Source organism: Bombus bifarius, unplaced genomic scaffold (assembly GCF_011952205.1).
Source record: "Bombus bifarius isolate JDL3187 unplaced genomic scaffold, Bbif_JDL3187 scf7180000008335, whole genome shotgun sequence".
NCBI lineage: Eukaryota > Metazoa > Arthropoda > Insecta > Hymenoptera > Apidae > Bombus > Bombus bifarius.
In genome coordinates, this window is record NW_022884599.1 from 95,131 (window position 1) to 115,806 (window position 20,676).

Sequence of the window (20,676 nt, forward strand, 5' to 3'; positions counted from 1 at the left end):
CATTTTAGTTTTTATTTTGCGCCAAGACGCAGGTTTACTGACATTGATCCAATTACCCAATTGCTTGCTAATAGCATTCAAGATACAAATTTTTGAAAGTGCCGCAGCCATATTAACCCAAAAGTATTTTGTATATAGTATAGTGTGATACCATCTATATTTTCCTGGGGAAATCATAAGATCAGCACTACCTACTATGTTACCTACGTCAAATATTAGATGTAGTAACCAATAAAGTATTTTTAATCCAATTATAATCCAATGGCTAGCGTATTTATTCAAGTTTTTAGATATATCTTCGACTGGTGATTCCCTATTTTCTCCCTTTTGATTTCTTCGAGCTCGTTGAACTTGTGTTTCTTCAGCTTGAAAATGTTTAGAATCCTTTTCCTTAGTTACCCCTTTTTCTTCTTTATTTACTTTATTCACAACACCTTTATTTTCCTCTACCTTTTCAGGATGAATAGTTTCACTGGAAGTGCTTATTGTAATTAAATTATTATTTATTTGTAAGGAACGTTTAGGAATATTTTTGGTAGATTTGGAATTATTCTTTGAATTTTTATTACAAACCTTTTTGCTTATAGATTCTGTTTTGGATTTATGGATAGCTATATTTTTATTCTCTATAGTGTGATCTTCCTTGCAATTTAATGATTTGGCTTTGAGTTCGATAAAGTTTCCTTCTGATGGTTTTATAGAAGTTTTTGAGTGAGATGCACTCGCTATCTCTTTTTCTATTATGGTTGAAACATTCACGAAATTCGTGGAGTCTTGCTTTTGTATCTTTGCCAAGTCGAACGTGGAGAGGCAATTTGCACTTCCCAGCGGGTCCAATATCTCTGTGATGTTAGGCAGTGGATAAGCATTGCCTGTCGTCTCGTCGTTCAATTTCCTAGTTTCTGCTTCGTCTGAAAGTTCTTTGGCATTAATATTATTTATCTTGTTTGGTAACTCAGAAAATTTCTCACTCATGATCCTGTCTATGGCACCGTGCGTCCTTTTATTATTTAACGTGACATTATCCCTTATCACAGCAACGGAATGGTGTTTGCATTGAAAAGTTGATTGGTTGAAATGATCAGCATCTCTCTTTTGATTTAGATTTCTATCGAGGTATTTATTTATGCGTTTTTCTTCCTAAGTTATTGCTCTTGTTTCTTTCCTGACATTTTCTTCTATTTTCGGGTTGTTTAGATGTTTCTGCGACGGCGGTACAAATCTCCAGTCCTGGCGGTTGTTTACAGTATAGATACTATTGTATGGTGGTTGAGCGTTGTTTTGGTTATAATTATCCGAAGGTGTCGGACGTTGATATCGAATTCTATTGTTCACTTGTTTTAATTCTCGTGTTGCTTTCACGGCTTGGCTGTACGCATCGTCCAAGGATTGGTATCCTGCTATCTTTACTCGTAAATACATCTCGTTTGGGAGCCCCTTAACGAAAGCTTCCCTCGTGTCTCGATCTCGATCGAGCAAAGAATAATGAACACTATAAAAAATGAACGAACGCAAATTATAAGAAGAATGGACACTATAATAATGAACAAAGAATAATGAACACTATAATAATGAGCGCTGCGCTATGTTGCTACGCTTATTTATAATGCCATCCCCCACGGGGTGGTGGTCCGCTGGGGGTACGCTTCCGTGGGAATCGGGATGTTGCAGTTTGGGTTTCTTGGAATCGTACGTGACAAAATGTAAATTCCGTATTTCGACTTAGTTTTTATCGGTCCTGTGTTTCTGCTGAGCTAGCGTCTAGGAGATTTGAAGCATTCCACGCTGATCTAGTCCTTTCCGCGAGAGACTTCCACGTGCTGTACCGTGGGAATTACCGGTGTTTCTTCGGCGCGTGGAAGGGCTGGTGGCTGCAGCATCATTTTCATTTCAATGTTTGCTCGGGCAACACGCACAATTCCGCTGCACTCCCATAACAAGGACCTCCTCCTTCGAGTTGTTTTGCGTAAGTTTGGATGTTTGCATATTATGGTTGTTTTTGTGATTTTGATTGTTTTTCCTTTTTTTTTTTGTTATTTCCCTAGGCTTCGGTGATCGACGTTCGAACAATGTTTGCGGAGTCATTTCCATCAGAGGTTCCTATCCAGACTTCTCTGGTACGTATTTAGTATTGTTTTTAGTCCGCTTGATTCGTCCTGTTTCGTTATATTTAAAATATACTGTGTTGTTTTCAGCGCAAGCGAAAGAGGGATTCCGAAGAACCCATGGGCGACTCGGGAAGACCCATCAAACGCATGCCGCCCTGTGATAAACCACAAGTATCAGAGTGGTTGGAGGAACTATTGAACATTGGTGCCGAGGCCGTGTCGAAATTGAGCTTTGACGATTTGGTTACTTTCGACGAGAGTTTCTTCGATGCAGAGACCGTCGTATTGGAGTGGGAACCCCCTCTGGTTGAAATCGTTGATACCGATCGTTGTGTGAAATTTCGTTTTGCAAATGAAATTCCCGGAGAGGTTTTGGAGGCACATCTTCGTCACCATGCTTCTGGGAGAAAGGGAATTTCCCCTGTTGCGCGTTATTGGTGTATGCGTGAGTTCAGCGAACTTTGTCCTGGAACTCCTTGCTACGATTTTGATTTAGTGTAGCTGCTTCAATTTCGTTGGTTCGCTGTTTGATGTTCCTTATTATTATTATTTTTTTAGATGTATTTTGTTTTGTGTTCAATATATATATATATATATATATACATTTTAAATGTGATAGTGTTGGGTTATCTATTTTATGTTTGTTATTTATTTAATTTTATATTTCCCCCCTTTTTAATTAATTATATATATATATTTTTACATTTGTAGTTGCGCATAGAATTTATTTAAGAAAAGTGTTAACAATGTGTTTTCATGATTTGTTTCTCGCGCCTGACTTCCATTAATCCCTAATATTCCTGTCGCCATGACGCGTGTAAATCCAACATGGCTGCTCATAAATGTCATCAGTAAAGTTTTAGTGACGGGTCTTTAGTTTTGTTTGATATCGAAGTAATTTTTCGTCTGTCACTCGTTTTCCCTTATTCTACCGCAATTAGAACATTTATTTATTAATATTGTTTTAAAGTGACAATAGTATAGCTCGTGTGAATATACGTATATGCTCGTGTGAATATACGTATATATATATATATATATATATATATATGTTTATGTTGTGTGTCACTTCAATATGGCTAATGTTTTGTAATTCTTCGATTGCGTTATTTATTGTTTTGAGTAGTTTATTTTATATAGTATTATAAAACATATGTACTCACACATATATATGTATATATATATATACGTATTTATATGTATATTTCTCTCGCCCGTGTAGTGTGCATACGAAATGAAATGTTAATTATTTATTTTATATTAACTTCTTTTAATAAGATAGAATACGCACACGCACACGTATATATGTATATATTTCTGGCAAAGTGATTTTCATTTAGATTCTTTAGTGATATAGTGGTGTGTGTTTGAGGTTATGTGTCAATCGTTTGATTTCATATATACATATATATCTTGTATTGTGACAACATAGTATTGAAGGTTTTGTTTCTAGATTATTGTGCGTTTAATGTGTGTTTACATATTTGTGTTTGATGGTAGAATTTCTGTACCCAATTCCTCAAGTCGTTGCGCTGTTAATCGTTTTGAGCGTTTGGGCTATCGACAGGTTGTCGCTTAGTCCCAAGTGTTGCGTTGTGTGTTCTATAGTAGGTTTAGTTTAGAAAATAGATTATTTATATGTTTATGTAGAAACATGCATGTTTCTTAATGTAGTTCTTATTTTATAATGCTTTACCGGCTAGTTTTAAGTATGTATCTTAGATTGTAGAATGCACATAGATTAGTAGTAGCTTAGAATATAGATTTTTATAGGTATATATACAGACATGCATGTTTCGTAACGTAGTTCTTATTTTATAATTCTTTACCGGAACGTAGGCTAGTTTCAAGTATGTATCTGTTTAATAGAATGCGCACACATATATATATGTTTCTGACAATGTAACTTTTATTTCTTTAATAATACAATATTGTATGTTTTATGTATTCGTTTGATTATTAAGTCTTAACTTCGTATATACTTATATTTCATAAATTGATAATATTGTATTTGTTGCATAGTATTATAAGCATTAACTCTAGTATTTACTAGTTCATTACATGTCTAGCATATATGTTTATATTTATATGTAACTCTCCAAGTTGATTGATTAAAATATATTTATATATACATGTATATCTGGTGTTTCAATTATTTCCCCTTTTGTAGTTATTCTTATTTCCCGGTTTATTTGTTTGGTTCGTAACTCGTTCAATCCGTTGGCTGGTTTTATTTATTTTATTTTATACTGATTGGATTTATTAGTTGCCCTCGCCTTGTTAATCCTTCCTTTAGTTTCGTAGCGCCGTGTGTTCGTTTGTGCATTCAAATCTTTATTCGCGCGTTTTGCATGGGATAGTTTTCTTGTTCTCGTTACGGCGCGTGCGGAGCGCGGGACGTGACACCCCCGCCCTTGGAGTTCAAATTTCCAAAGGAAATTTGACTGATGGTGTCACTGAGTTCGCTCAAGGCGGATGTAGATGTCGTTGGTTGTTGAGTGACTACCGGTGTTGTCGTCCATCATTCCCAGGATGTTTACTGTTCCAGGGACGATTGTTTTTCCTATCGCTCCTCTGGCCAATGTGTTTAAGACTGCAATTTTTCTGCCGGGAACATGACGTGGTCACGTAGTGCGTCCAGGTCCTCTTGGGTATATATTCCGCTCATGGTCAACGACGATGGTGCTGAATATCGCCACGTTTGGCGCACGTCCGGGCGGAGTTTGTGTGGTGCGATTCCCTTGCCAAACGGGTAGCTCCGAGTAGCATTTTGTTGTATGTCGTACTTTTACTTGTACCGGAATGTATTTGACTATATGGACCGCTTCTCCTGCGATCAAATCCATGTGTCCTGGGTTTTGGTTATGGCGTATGCAAATTCGTCGGGCGGTAAGTTTGCCAAGTTTAAAGCGTTCTCTATTAGTTTCTTCCGTGTAGTGTATCTTTATGACAGTGTATCATGGTATAATATTTTCATTTCTCGAGTTTATCAGAAATAAGAATGACCTTTTATAGAAAAAGAAAATTTTTATATTCATATATGTTATATTATTTTTCCTTTCCCCCCTTTTTTTGCTCTTCTTTTTTTTATTGTTAAAACCTTGTTTTATTTTAGGTTTTACGTTCATGTTATCAGTGAAAATAAATATTATGAATACTACTTGGGTTATAATTATATACATATATGCGTACGTATTGGTAAGTAGTATAAATGAATTTGTTTTATTGTTATAAATATATAAGTATATATCATCAATAGGAATAAATATTACAAATGTACCTTGTCTTTGAATATATATATATATATATATATATGTGCGTGCAATGGTAAATATGACGACTTATTTTACGAGACACTTGCATTATCAATAGATATCGCCTACTTTACAACATGCGTGTATGTATATATTGTTAAACATTAGGTGAAAGTTATATGCATAGTTATAAATGTCATTTGTTTACAGGTGGATAGCAAAAGTATTTGGTTTCGTGAGTGGCGTACAGGTGCTTTACAGTTCTACGGTACGGATTGCTATTCCTTGGACTAAAAAAAAATTCTTTCGATGTCTGTCAGATTTTTGTAAACGAACATGCATGGAAGGATTTTCTGCAGAGATTCAAAATGCTCTCTGGATTCCTCGTGAAACGTCTGGACAACATCTACATGTTCTTCCATCCGTCGTTCAGAGAATGGTTGATGAATTCGCCATCAGTTCTATACACACATACAAAAATAGTTAATATATATATATTATATATTTTTTTTTCTTTTTTTTTATATATATATGTTTCATTCGGACCTGTTCCTTGTATGAATACTGTATCTCTGTATATAATATAATATATATAATATGTTATGATTATGTTAGTTGTTATTTATTATATGTATTTTCCTTAACTCTCTCCCCTTTTTTTTGTTGTTGTTGTTTTTTTTTATTAGTACCTAACATTACTATTATGATGCTGTATTACATTCTATTGGCTATTATTTGTATGTGAGCGCGACGAATTTTTCAACATGGCCGCTCGCGTGTATCTTTGGTATGGCGTTGGTTTAATGTCAACAGTAGCGTGTCGTTGAAATAGTTAATTAATTGTTAATCACTATAATTTTACTTAGTAATGTTTTTGTAATATTGTTTTGTGTTTCATGATATTGTGTGTGTCAATACCGTGTGCTACCTTAATGTGATAGCATGGATTGTATTGTTATCGAATTTCGATAGTCATTGTTTTGATTATACGTGACTTGCATTTATATAAGTCTTGTTTAATTTAGTTAATGTTTTTTGTGTATTGTGTTACCAGATATTTTGTGTAGCGTAACTTTATTCTTTTGCACCGAGTTCAGTCATGTTGTTAATATTTAGTTAGTCTATCTTGATTAATTTCTAACCTATTCCTGTGTTTATTAACCTTTCTTATTTTCCCTATTAATTTATTATTGCATGTACTTGCTATTTGCTATTATTTTGTGTATGATATGAATTGGTTTCTTTATTAGTGATTAAAATCTACTTGTTAGATTAACATTGTCTGTAATTCTTCAGATTCTACTCTTTCGTTGCTGCATCACTTACCTGGATCGTTCCCGCAACATCATCCGATTCTTTGATATGCCTTGGATACTTACTACGGCTGCCTTCTACTACGGCTGCTTTCAATCGTCTTATATCTGTGGTCATAAAGGTGGTGTTTAATTTATTTAATTTAATATATATATATATAATGCATTGTATGTGCGACCACTATTGTGCATTACAAATTAACATCACAATACTACGTAGATTAATACATAACCAAATATCCCTTTACTCCGGTTACATTTATTACTAACTCTCAATTAATCTATCTTGATTATTTTCTAACCGCTTTCTATACTTTATCAACTATTTTATTTCTTCTTGTTAGTCTACGAAATTCATGCATGTACGCTTCCTTGTATGGTGATTAATTGTTCATGAGGTAAGTTGCACTTTCACCGTTTTAGTTATTCGTTGAACTAGCTCGTTTCACATTCAAACAGTAATTGGAGCACTTGTAATAAACTTCTTTTCTTTTCAGGTTTCCGCCATCTGTGTTGTTCGATGAACAGTGCAATGCTTCCACAGTATTGTTATAACATTTAGTACTGTTGTATTTTGCATTAAGGCAATTGAAGTTAATTGGTTCATTTATTTTTCAGCTGGCTGTTGTACATGGTGTTTCGCAAACAGAGATCCATAACCTATTTTGCACGTAAACCTTCTCGTATGATGATTACTTGTTCACAAGGTAACTTTCACTTTCACTCTTTTAATTTTATTGAATCAACACGTTGTATATTCAAACAATAATTGGAGTACACATGATAATTTTCCTTTTTTTTTTTCTTTTTTAGGTTTTCGCTATCTGTATTATTCGACAAACAGTGTCACACTTCCTTTTGATTTATCCACAATATAGTTATAACACTTAGTAACCTCGTATTTTGCACTGAGACAATTGAGACTAATTTATTCATTTATTTTAGGTAGCTGTCATACATTATGTTCCACGAACAACGATCCATAACCTATACTTGCACGTACACTTTCTTGTATGTTGATCACTTGTTCACAAGGTAACTTTCACTTTCACTAGTTAATTGTTCATTGAGTTAACACGTTTTATATTTAAGCAATAATTGAAACACATATAATAATTTTCCCTTTTTCCTTTTAGGTGTTCGATATCTGTATTATTCGACGAACAGCACTACAACATACACTACTGCACTACGTTGCCCACTGAAATCACTTTATTCATTGTTTATTTCGATTATGCGCTAGTTTTAGCTTGTTTAAGTGCACCGTTCGCGGAATCCCTTTTACTTCAATCTTGACGTTTTGTTCTGCAAGATTTCTAGCACTTTGTGTCGTCTAATATATTGATGGGAGAATTTTCCTTACTAGGTTCTTTTAATAGATATATCGAGTCTCCTGTTTTAAAATCTTGAAGGTTGATTCGTCGATTGTTGGTCTTAGTTTGGACTTTATCAAATTTTCTCTTGCCATTCGTCATACAGTGTTAATTTTATTGAACAGATCTTTGAGATATTCTGCGCATGTTGGTTCCGTGTTCTCTTCGATTGTTACTTCACCAATAGGTTCTTTGGCTAGATGTCCGAAACTAATTCGTGCGGGGAGAATTTCGTTCCTTTCCTTCATTTTAGTTTTTATTTTGCGCCAAGACGCAGGTTTACTGACATTGATCCAATTACCCAATTGCTTGCTAATAGCATTCAAGATACAAATTTTTGAAAGTGCCGCAGCCATATTAACCCAAAAATATTTTGTATATAGTATAGTGTGATACCATCTATATTTTCCTGGGGAAATCATAAGATCAGCACTACCTACTATGTTACCTACGTCAAATATTAGATGTAGTAACCAATAAAGTATTTTTAATCCAATTATAATCCAATGGCTAGCGTATTTATTCAAGTTTTTAGATATATCTTCGACTGGTGATTCCCTATTTTCTCCCTTTTGATTTCTTCGAGCTCGTTGAACTTGTGTTTCTTCAGCTTGAAAATGTTTAGAATCCTTTTCCTTAGTTACCCCTTTTTCTTCTTTATTTACTTTATTCACAACACCTTTATTTTCCTCTACCTTTTCAGGATGAATAGTTTCACTGGAAGTGCTTATTGTAATTAAATTATTATTTATTTGTAAGGAACGTTTAGGAATATTTTTGGTAGATTTGGAATTATTCTTTGAATTTTTATTACAAACCTTTTTGCTTATAGATTCTGTTTTGGATTTATGGATAGCTATATTTTTATTCTCTATAGTGTGATCTTCCTTGCAATTTAATGATTTGGCTTTGAGTTCGATAAAGTTTCCTTCTGATGGTTTTATAGAAGTTTTTGAGTGAGATGCACTCGCTATCTCTTTTTCTATTATGGTTGAAACATTCACGAAATTCGTGGAGTCTTGCTTTTGTATCTTTGCCAAGTCGAACGTGGAGAGGCAATTTGCACTTCCCAGCGGGTCCAATATCTCTGTGATGTTAGGCAGTGGATAAGCATTGCCTGTCGTCTCGTCGTTCAATTTCCTAGTTTCTGCTTCGTCTGAAAGTTCTTTGGCACTAATATTATTTATCTTGTTTGGTAACTCAGAAAATTTCTCACTCATGATCCTGTCTATGGCACCGTGCGTCCTTTTATTATTTAACGTGACATTATCCCTTATCACAGCAACGGAATGGTGTTTGCATTGAAAAGTTGATTGGTTGAAATGATCAGCATCTCTCTTTTGATTTAGATTTCTATCGAGGTATTTATTTATGCGTTTTTCTTCCTAAGTTATTGCTCTTGTTTCTTTCCTGACATTTTCTTCTATTTTCGGGTTGTTTAGATGTTTCTGCGACGGCGGTACAAATCTCCAGTCCTGGCGGTTGTTTACAGTATAGATACTATTGTATGGTGGTTGAGCGTTGTTTTGGTTATAATTATCCGAAGGTGTCGGACGTTGATATCGAATTCTATTGTTCACTTGTTTTAATTCTCGTGTTGCTTTCACGGCTTGGCTGTACGCATCGTCCAAGGATTGGTATCCTGCTATCTTTACTCGTAAATACATCTCGTTTGGGAGCCCCTTAACGAAAGCTTCCCTCGTGTCTCGATCTCGATCGAGCAAAGAATAATGAACACTATAAAAAATGAACGAACGCAAATTATAAGAAGAATGGACACTATAATAATGAACAAAGAATAATGAACACTATAATAATGAGCGCTGCGCTATGTTGCTTCGCTTATTTATAATGCCATCCCACACGGGGTGGTGGTCCGCTGGGGGTACGCTTCCGTGGGAATCGGGATGTTGCAGTTTGGGTTTCTTGGAATCGTACGTGACAAAATGTAAATTCCGTATTTCGACTTAGTTTTTATCGGTCCTGTGTTTCTGCTGAGCTAGCGTCTAGGAGATTTGAAGCATTCCACGCTGACCTAGTCCTTTCCGCGAGAGACTTCCACGTGCTGTACCGTGGGAATTACCGGTGTTTCTTCGGCGCGTGGAAGGGCTGGTGGCTGCAGCATCATTATCATTTCAATGTTTGCTCGGGCAACACGCGCAACTCCGCTGCTCTCCCATAACAAGGACCTCCTCCTTCGAGTTGTTTTGCGTAAGTTTGGATGTTTGCATATTATGGTTGTTTTTGTGATTTTGATTGTTTTTCCTTTTTTTGTTATTTCCCTAGGCTTCGGTGATCGACGTTCGAACAATGTTTGCGGAGTCATTTCCATCAGATGTTCCTATCCAGACTTCCCTGGTACGTATTTAGTCTTGTTTTTAGTCCGCTTGATTCGTCCTGTTTCGTTTTATTTAAAATATACCGTGTTGTTTTCAGCGCATGCGAAAGAGGGATTCCGAAGAACCCATGGGCGACTCGGGAAGACCCATCAAACGCATGCGGCCCTGTGATAAACCACAAGTATCAGAGTGGTTGGAGGAACTATTCAACATTGGTGCCGAGGCCGTGTCGAAATTGAGCTTTGACGATTTGGTTACTTTGGATGAGAGTTTCTTCGATGCAGAGACCGTCGTATTGGAGTGGGAACCCCCTCTGGTTGAAGTCGTTGATACCGATCGTTGTGTAAAAGTTCGTTTTGCAAATGAAATTCCCGGAGAGGTTTTGGAGGCACATCTTCGTCACCATGCTTCTGGGAGAAAGGGAATTTCCCCTGTTGTGCGTTATTGGTGTATGCGTGAGTTCAGCGAACTTTGTCCTGGAGCTCCTTGCTTCGATTTTGATTTGGTATAGCTGCTTCAATTTCGTTGGTTCTCTGTTTGATAATCGTGGGTTCCTTATTATTATTATTTTTTTAGATGTATTTTGTTTTTGTGTTCAATATATATATATATATATACATTTTAAATGTGATAGTGTTGGGTTATCTATTTTATGTTTGTTATTTATTTAATTTTATATTTCCCCCCTTTTTAATTAATTATATATATATATTTTTACATTTGTAGTTGCGCATAGAATTTATTAAAGAAAAGTGTTAACAATGTGTTTTCATGATTTGTTTCTCGCGCCTGACTTCCATTAATCCCTAATATTCCTGTCGCCATGACGCGTGTAAATCCAACATGGCTGCTCATAAATGTCATCAGTAAAGTTTTAGTGACGGGTCTTTAGTTTTGTTTGATATCGAAGTAATTTTTCGTCTGTCACTCGTTTTCCCTTATTCTACCGCAATTAGAACATTTATTTATTAATATTGTTTTAAAGTGACAATAGTATAGCTCGTGTGAATATACGTATATATATATATATATATATATATATATGTTTATGTTGTGTGTCACTTCAATATGGCTAATGTTTTGTAATTCTTCGATTGCGTTATTTATTGTTTTGAGTAGTTTATTTTATATAGTATTATAAAACATATGTACTCACACATATATATGTATATATATATATACGTATTTATATGTATATTTCTCTCGCCCGTGTAGTGTGCATACGAAATGAAATGTTAATTATTTATTTTATATTAACTTCTTTTAATAAGATAGAATACGCACACGCACACGTATATATGTATATATTTCTGGCAAAGTGATTTTCATTTAGATTCTTTAGTGATATAGTGGTGTGTGTTTGAGGTTATGTGTCAATCGTTTGATTTCATATATACATATATATCTTGTATTGTGACAACATAGTATTGAAGGTTTTGTTTCTAGATTATTGTGCGTTTAATGTGTGTTTACATATTTGTGTTTGATGGTAGAATTTCTGTACCCAATTCCTCAAGTCGTTGCGCTGTTAATCGTTTTGAGCGTTTGGGCTATCGACAGGTTGTCGCTTAGTCCCAAGTGTTGCGTTGTGTGTTCTATAGTAGGTTTAGTTTAGAAAATAGATTATTTATATGTTTATGTAGAAACATGCATGTTTCTTAATGTAGTTCTTATTTTATAATGCTTTACCGGCATGTAGGCTAGTTTTAAGTATGTATTTCAGATTGTAGAATGCACATAGATTAGTAGTAGTTTAGAATATAGATTTTTATATGTTTATATAGAGACATGCATGTTTCGTAGCGTAGTTCTTATTTTATAACTCTTTACCGGAACGTAGGCTAGTTTTAAGTATGTTTCTGTTTAATAGAATGCGCACACATATATATATGTTTCTGACAATGTAACTTTTATTTCTTTAATAATACAATATTGTATGTTTTATGTATTCGTTAGACTATTAGTTTTTAACTTCGTATATACTTATATTTCATAAATTGATAATATTGTATTTGTTGCATAGTATTATAAGCACTAACACTAATATTTACTAGTTTATTACATATCTAGCATATATGTTTATACTTATATGTAACTCTCCAAGTTGATTGATTAAAATATATTTATATATACATGTATTTCTGGCGCTTCAATTATTTCCCTTTTTGTAGTTATTCTTATTTCCTGGTTTATTTGTTTGGTTCGTAACTCGTTCAATCCGTTAGCTGGTTTTATTTATTTTATTTTATACTGGTTGGATTTATTAGTCGCCCTCGCTTTGTTAATCCTTCCTTTAGTTTCGTAGCGCCGTGTGTTCGTTTGTGCATTCAAATCTTTATTCGCGCGTTTTGTGTAGAATAGTTTTCTTGTTCTTGTTACGGCGCGTGCGGAGCGCGGGACGTGACACCCCCGCCCTTGGAGTTCAAATTTCCAAAGGAAATTTGACTGATGGTGTCTCTGAGTTCGCTCAAGGCGGACGTAGATGGCGTTGGTTGTTAAGTGACTACCGGTGTTATCGATATCCCTTGAGGTTGTGCTGTTTGATCATCGATATTTCGTTTTCTTTTGAGGTATAGTAGCAGGTGGGTAACTGAGCCGCATATTGCTCCTAATAGGGCGATTCCACATCCGTAAGTTTCACGTAACTGGTATCCGTGTATGGCTATATCTATTATCGTCTTGATTAGTTTAAATATTACAAGTATTCCAAATATTGCTGCACTGACAGTTCCAAATTCCATAAAACCAATCCATAAGCTTGATACGGTATTTTTTGCTATTGTCGTTAATGTGTTTTCGTCCATCATTCCCAGGATGTTTACTGTTCCAGGGACGATTGTTTTTCCTGTTGCTCCTCTGGCCAATGTGTTCAAAACTGCAGATTTTTCTGCCGGGAACACGACGTGGTCCCGTAGTGCGTCCAGGTCCTCTTGGGTATATATTCCGCTCATGGTCAACGACGATGGTGCTGAATATCGCCACGTTTGGCGCACGTCCGGGCGGAGTTTGTGTGGTGCGATTCCCTTGCCAAACGGGTAGCTCCGAGTAGCATTTTGTTGTATGTCGTACTTTTACTTGTACCGGAATGTATTTGACTATATGGACCGCTTCTCCTGCGATCAGAGCCATGTGTCCTGGGTTTTGGTTATGGCGTATGCAAATTCGTCGGGCGGTAAGTTTGCCAAGCTTAAAGCGTTCTCTATTAGTTTCTTCTGTGTGGTGTATCTTTATGTCAGTGTATCATGGTATAATATTTTCATTTCTCGAGTTTATCAGAAATAAGAATGACCTTTTATAGAAAAAGAAAATTTTTATATTCATATATGTTATATTATTTTTCCTTTCCCCCCTTTTTTTGCTCTTCTTTTTTTTATTGTTAAAACCTTGTTTTATTTTAGGTTTTACGTTCATGTTATCAGTGAAAATAAATATTATGAATACTACTTGGGTTATAATTATATACATATATGCGTACGTATTGGTAAGTAGTATAAATGAATTTGTTTTATTGTTATAAATATATAAGTATATATCATCAATAGGAATAAATATTACAAATGTACCTTGTCTTTGAATATATATATATATATATATGTGCGTGCAATGGTAAATATGACGGCTTATTTTTATGAGTCACTTGCATTATCAATGGACGTGATTGTTATAAATATTGCCTACCTTACAACATGCGTGTATATATATTGGTAAACATAAGTGAAAATTATATGTATAGTTATAGATGTTGTTTGTTTACAGATGGATAGCAAAAGTATTTGGTTTCGTGAGTGGCGTACAGGTGCTTTACAGTTCTACGGTACGGATTGCTATTCCTTGGACTAAAAAAAAATTCTTTCGATGTCTGTCAGATTTTTGTAAACGAACATGCATGGAAGGATTTTCTGCAGAGATTCAAAATGCTCTCTGGATTCCTCGTGAAACGTCTGGACAACATCTACATGTTCTTCCATCCGACGTTCAGAGAATGGTTGATGAATTCGCCATCAGTTCTATACACACATACAAAAATAGTTAATATATATATATTATATATTTTTTTTTCTTTTTTTTTTTATATATATATGTTTCATTCGGACCTGTTCCTTGTATGAATACTGTATCTCTGTATATAATATAATATATATAATATGTTATGATTATGTTAGTTGTTATTTATTATATGTATTTTCCTTAACTCTCTCCCCTTTTTTTTTTGTTGTTGTTTTTTTTTATTAGTACCTAACATTACTATTATGATGCTGTATTACATTGTATTGGCTATTATTTGTATGTGAGGGCGACGAATTTTTCAACATGGCCGCTCCCGTGTATCTTTGGTATGGCGTTGGTTTAATGTCAACAGTAGCGTGTCGTTGAAATAGTTAATTAATTGTTAATCACTATAATTTTACTTAGTAGTGTTTTTGTAATATTGTTTTGTGTTTCATGATATTGTGTGTGTCAATACCGTGTGCTACCTTAATGTGATAGCATGGATTGTATTGTTATCGAATTTCGATAGTCATTGTTTTGATTATACGTGACTTGCATTTATATAAGTCTTGTTTAATTTAGTTAATGTTTTTGTGTATTGTGTTACCAGATATTTTGTGTAGCGTAACTTTATTCTTTTGCACCGAGTTCAGTCATGTTGTTAATATTTAGTTAGTCTATCTTGATTAATTTCTAACCTATTCCTGTGTTTATTAACCTTTCTTATTTTCCCTATTAATTTATTATTGCATGTACTTGCTATTTGCTATTATTTTGTGTATGATATGAATTGGTTTCTTTATTAGTGATTAAAATCTACTTGTTAGATTAACATTGTCTGTAATTCTTCAGATTCTACTCTTTCGTTGCTGCATCACTTACCTGGATCGTTCCCGCAACATCATCCGATTCTTTGATATGCCTTGGATACTTACTACGGCTGCCTTCTACTACGGCTGCCTTCAATCGTCTTATATCTGTGGTCATAAAGGTGGTGTTTAATTTATTTAATTTAATATATATATATATATAATGCATTGTATGTGCGACCACTATTGTGCATTACAAATTAACATCACAATACTACGTAGATTAATACATAACCAAATATCCCTTTACTCCGGTTACATTTATTACTAACTCTCAATTAATCTATCTTGATTATTTTCTAACCGCTTTCTATACTTTATCAACTATTTTATTTCTTCTTGTTAGTCTGCGAAATTCATGCATGTACGCTTCCTTGTATGGTGATTAATTGTTCATGAGGTAAGTTGCACTTTCACCGTTTTAGTTATTCGTTGAACTAGCTCGTTTCACATTCAAACAGTAATTGGAGCACTTGTAATAAACTTCTTTTCTTTTCAGGTTTCCGCCATCTGTGTTGTTCGATGAACAGTGCAATGCTTCCACAGTATTGTTATAACATTTAGTACTGTTGTATTTTGCATTAAGGCAATTGAAGTTAATTGGTTCATTTATTTTTCAGCTGGCTGTTGTACATGGTGTTTCGCAAACAGAGATCCATAACCTATTTTGCACGTAAACCTTCTCGTATGATGATTACTTGTTCACAAGGTAACTTTCACTTTCACTCTTTTAATTTTATTGAATCAACACGTTGTATATTCAAACAATAATTGGAGTACACATGATAATTTTCCTTTTTTTTTTCTTTTTTAGGTTTTCGCTATCTGTATTATTCGACGAACAGTGTCACACTTCCTTTTGATTTATCCACAATATAGTTATAACACTTAGTAACCTCGTATTTTGCACTGAGACAATTGAGACTAATTTATTCATTTATTTTAGGTAGCTGTCATACATTATGTTTCACGAACAACGATCCATAACCTATACTTGCACGTACACTTTCTTGTATGTTGATCACTTGTTCACAAGGTAACTTTCACTTTCACTAGTTAATTGTTCATTGAGTTAACACGTTTTATATTTAAGCAATAATTGAAACACATATAATAATTTTCCCTTTTTCCTTTTAGGTGTTCGATATCTGTATTATTCGACGAACAGCACTACAACATACACTACTGCACTACGTTGCCCACTGAAATCACTTTATTCATTGTTTATTTCGATTATGCGCTAGTTTTAGCTTGTTTAAGTGCACCGTTCGCGGAATCCCTTTTACTTCAATCTTGACGTTTTGTTCTGCAAGATTTCTAGCACTTTGTGTCGTCTAATATATTGATGGGAGAATTTTCCTTACTAGGTTCTTTTAATAGATATATCGAGTCTCCTGTTTTAAAATCTTGATTGAAGGTTGATTCGTCGATTGTTGGTCTTAGTTTGGACTTTATCAAATTTTCTCTTGCCATTCGTCATACAGTGTTAATTTTATTGAACAGATCTTTGAGATATTCTGCGCATGTTGGTTCCGTGTTCTCTTCGATTGTTACTTCACCAATAGGTTCTTTGGCTAGATGTCCGAAACTAATTCGTGCGGGGAGAATTTCGTTCCTTTCCTTCATTTTAATTTTTATTTTGCGCCAAGACGCAGGTTTACTGACATTGATCCAATTACCCAATTGCTTGCTAATAGCATTCAAGATACAAATTTTTGAAAGTGCCGCAGCCATATTAACCCAAAAGTATTTTGTATATAGTATAGTGTGATACCATCTATATTTTCCTGGGGAAATCATAAGATCAGCACTACCTACTATGTTACCTACGTCAAATATTAGATGTAGTAACCAATAAAGTATTTTTAATCCAATTATAATCCAATGGCTAGCGTATTTATTCAAGTTTTTAGATATATCTTCGACTGGTGATTCCCTATTTTCTCCCTTTTGATTTCTTCGAGCTCGTTGAACTTGTGTTTCTTCAGCTTGAAAATGTTTAGAATCCTTTTCCTTAGTTACCCCTTTTTCTTCTTTATTTACTTTATTCACAACACCTTTATTTTCCTCTACCTTTTCAGGATGAATAGTTTCACTGGAAGTGCTTATTGTAATTAAATTATTATTTATTTGTAAGGAACGTTTAGGAATATTTTTGGTAGATTTGGAATTATTCTTTGAATTTTTATTACAAACCTTTTTGCTTATAGATTCTGTTTTGGATTTATGGATAGCTATATTTTTATTCTCTATAGTGTGATCTTCCTTGCAATTTAATGATTTGGCTTTGAGTTCGATAAAGTTTCCTTCTGATGGTTTTATAGAAGTTTTTGAGTGAGATGCACTCGCTATCTCTTTTCCTATTATGGTTGAAACATTCACGAAATTCGTGGAGTCTTGCTTTTGTATCTTTGCCAAGTCGAACGTGGAGAGGCAATTTGCACTTCCCAGCGGGTCCAATATCTCTGTGATGTTAGGCAGTGGATAAGCATTGCCTGTCGTCTCGTCGTTCAATTTCCTAGTTTCTGCTTCGTCTGAAAGTTCTTTGGCACTAATATTATTTATCTTGTTTGGTAACTCAGAAAATTTCTCACTCATGATCCTGTCTATGGCACCGTGCGTCCTTTTATTATTTAACGTGACATTATCCCTTATCACAGCAACGGAATGGTGTTTGCATTGAAAAGTTGATTGGTTGAAATGATCAGCATCTCTCTTTTGATTTAGATTTCTATCGAGGTATTTATTTATGCGTTTTTCTTCCTAAGTTATTGCTCTTGTTTCTTTCCTGACATTTTCTTCTATTTTCGGGTTGTTTAGATGTTTCTGCGACGGCGGTACAAATCTCCAGTCCTGGCGGTTGTTTACAGTATAGATACTATTGTATGGTGGTTGAGCGTTGTTTTGGTTATAATTATCCGAAGGTGTCGGACGTTGATATCGAATTCTATTGTTCACTTGTTTTAATTCTCGTGTTGCTTTCACGGCTTGGCTGTACGCATCGTCCAAGGATTGGTATCCTGCTATCTTTACTCGTAAATACATCTCGTTTGGGAGCCCCTTAACGAAAGCTTCCCTCGTGTCTCGATCTCGATCGAGCAAAGAATAATGAACACTATAAAAAATGAACGAACGCAAATTATAAGAAGAATGGACACTATAATAATGAACAAAGAATAATGAACACTATAATAATGAGCGCTGCGCTATGTTGCTACGCTTATTTATAATGCCATCCCCCACGGGGTGGTGGTCCGCTGGGGGTACGCTTCCGTGGGAATCGGGATGTTGCAGTTTGGGTTTCTTGGAATCGTACGTGACAAAATGTAAATTCCGTATTTCGACTTAGTTTTTATCGGTCCTGTGTTTCTGCTGAGCTAGCGTCTAGGAGATTTGAAGCATTCCACGCTGATCTAGTCCTTTCCGCGAGAGACTTCCACGTGCTGTACCGTGGGAATTACCGGTGTTTCTTCGGCGCGTGGAAGGGCTGGTGGCTGCAGCATCATTATCATTTCAATGTTTGCTCGGGCAACACGCACAATTCCGCTGCTCTCCCATAACAAGGACCTCCTCCTTCGAGTTGTTTTGCGTAAGTTTGGATGTTTGCATATTATGGTTGTTTTTGTGATTTTGATTGTTTTTCCTTTTTTTTTTTTTGTTATTTCCCTAGGCTTCGGTGATCGACGTTCGAACAATGTTTGCGGAGTCATTTCCATCAGAGGTTCCTATCCAGACTTCTCTGGTACGTATTTAGTATTGTTTTTAGTCCGCTTGATTCGTCCTGTTTCGTTTTATTTAAAATATACTGTGTTGTTTTCAGCGCAAGCGAAAGAGGGATTCCGAAGAACCCATGGGCGACTCGGGAAGACCCATCAAACGCATGCGGCCCTGTGATAAACCACAAGTATCAGAGTGGTTGGAGGAACTATTGAACATTGGTGCCGAGGCCGTGTCGAAATTGAGCTTTGACGATTTGGTTACTTTCGACGAGAGTTTCTTCGATGCAGAGACCGTCGTATTGGAGTGGAAACCCCCTCTGGTTGAAATCGTTGATACCGATCGTTGTGTGAAAGTTCGTTTTGCAAATGAAATTCCCGGAGAGGTTTTGGAGGCACATCTTCGTCACCATGCTTCTGGGAGAAAGGGAATTTCCCCTGTTGTGCGTTATTGGTGTATGCGTGAGTTCAGCGAACTTTGTCCTGGAGCTCCTTGCTACGATTTTGATTTAGTGTAGCTGCTTCAATTTCGTTGGTTCGCTGTTTGATGTTCCTTATTATTATTATTTTTTTAGATGTATTTTGTTTTGTGTTCAATATATATATATATATATACATTTTAAATGTGATAGTGTTGGGTTATCTATTTTATGTTTGTTATTTATTTAATTTTATATTTCCCCCCTTTTTAATTAATTATATATATATATTTTTACATTTGTAGTTGCGCATAGAATTTATTTAAGAAAAGTGTTAACAATGTGTTTTCATGATTTGTTTCTCGCGCCTGACTTCCATTAATCCCTAATATTCCTGTCGCCATGACGCGTGTAAATCCAACATGGCTGCTCATAAATGTCATCAGTAAAGTTTTAGTGACGGGTCTTTAGTTTTGTTTGATATCGAAGTAATTTTTCGTCTGTCACTCGTTTTCCCTTATTCTACCGCAATTAGAACATTTATTTATTAATATTGTTTTAAAGTGACAATAGTATAGCTCGTGTGAATATACGTATATATATATATATATATATATATATATGTTTATGTTGTGTGTCACTTCAATATGGCTAATGTTTTGTAATTCTTCGATTGCGTTATTTATTGTTTTGAGTAGTTTATTTTATATAGTATTATAAAACATATGTACTCACACATATATATGTATATATATATATACGTATTTATATGTATATTTCTCTCGCCCGTGTAGTGTGCATACGAAATGAAATGTTAATTATTTATTTTATATTAACTTCTTTTAATAAGATAGAATACGCACACGCACACGTATATATGTATATATTTCTGGCAAAGTGATTTTCATTTAGATTCTTTAGTGATATAGTGGTGTGTGTTTGAGGTTATGTGTCAATCGTTTGATTTCATATATACATATATATCTTGTATTGTGACAACATAGTATTGAAGGTTTTGTTTCTAGATTATTGTGCGTTTAATGTGTGTTTACATATTTGTGTTTGATGGTAGAATTTCTGTACCCAATTCCTCAAGTCGTTGCGCTGTTAATCGTTTTGAGCGTTTGGGCTATCGACAGGTTGTCGCTTAGTCCCAAGTGTTGCGTTGTGTGTTCTATAGTAGGTTTAGTTTAGAAAATAGATTATTTATATGTTTATGTAGAAACATGCATGTTTCTTAATGTAGTTCTTATTTTATAATGCTTTACCGGCTAGTTTTAAGTATGTATCTTAGA

The 20,676-nt window shown here is 34.8% G+C and overlaps 1 protein-coding gene across 2 annotated transcripts; it reads left to right on the plus strand.

Annotated features, from left to right (window-relative positions):
* The first annotated feature begins 9,928 nt into the window (after positions 1–9,928).
* On the plus strand, positions 9,929–19,550 carry LOC117212655. Of its 2 annotated transcripts, none has more exons than XM_033457605.1 (3): positions 9,929–10,259; positions 10,335–10,406; positions 19,067–19,550. In XM_033457605.1, the coding sequence occupies exons 2-3, from the start codon at positions 10,359–10,361 to the stop codon at positions 19,478–19,480; spliced, it is 462 nt and encodes a 153-aa protein (XP_033313496.1). In that variant the 5' UTR covers positions 9,929–10,259; positions 10,335–10,358; the 3' UTR covers positions 19,481–19,550. The 2 variants fall into 2 exon arrangements, with proteins under 2 accessions (XP_033313496.1, XP_033313497.1); XM_033457606.1 differs by lacking the exons at positions 9,929–10,259; positions 10,335–10,406 and adding exons at positions 18,505–18,835; positions 18,917–18,988.
* Positions 19,551–20,676: the final 1,126 nt, after the last annotated feature.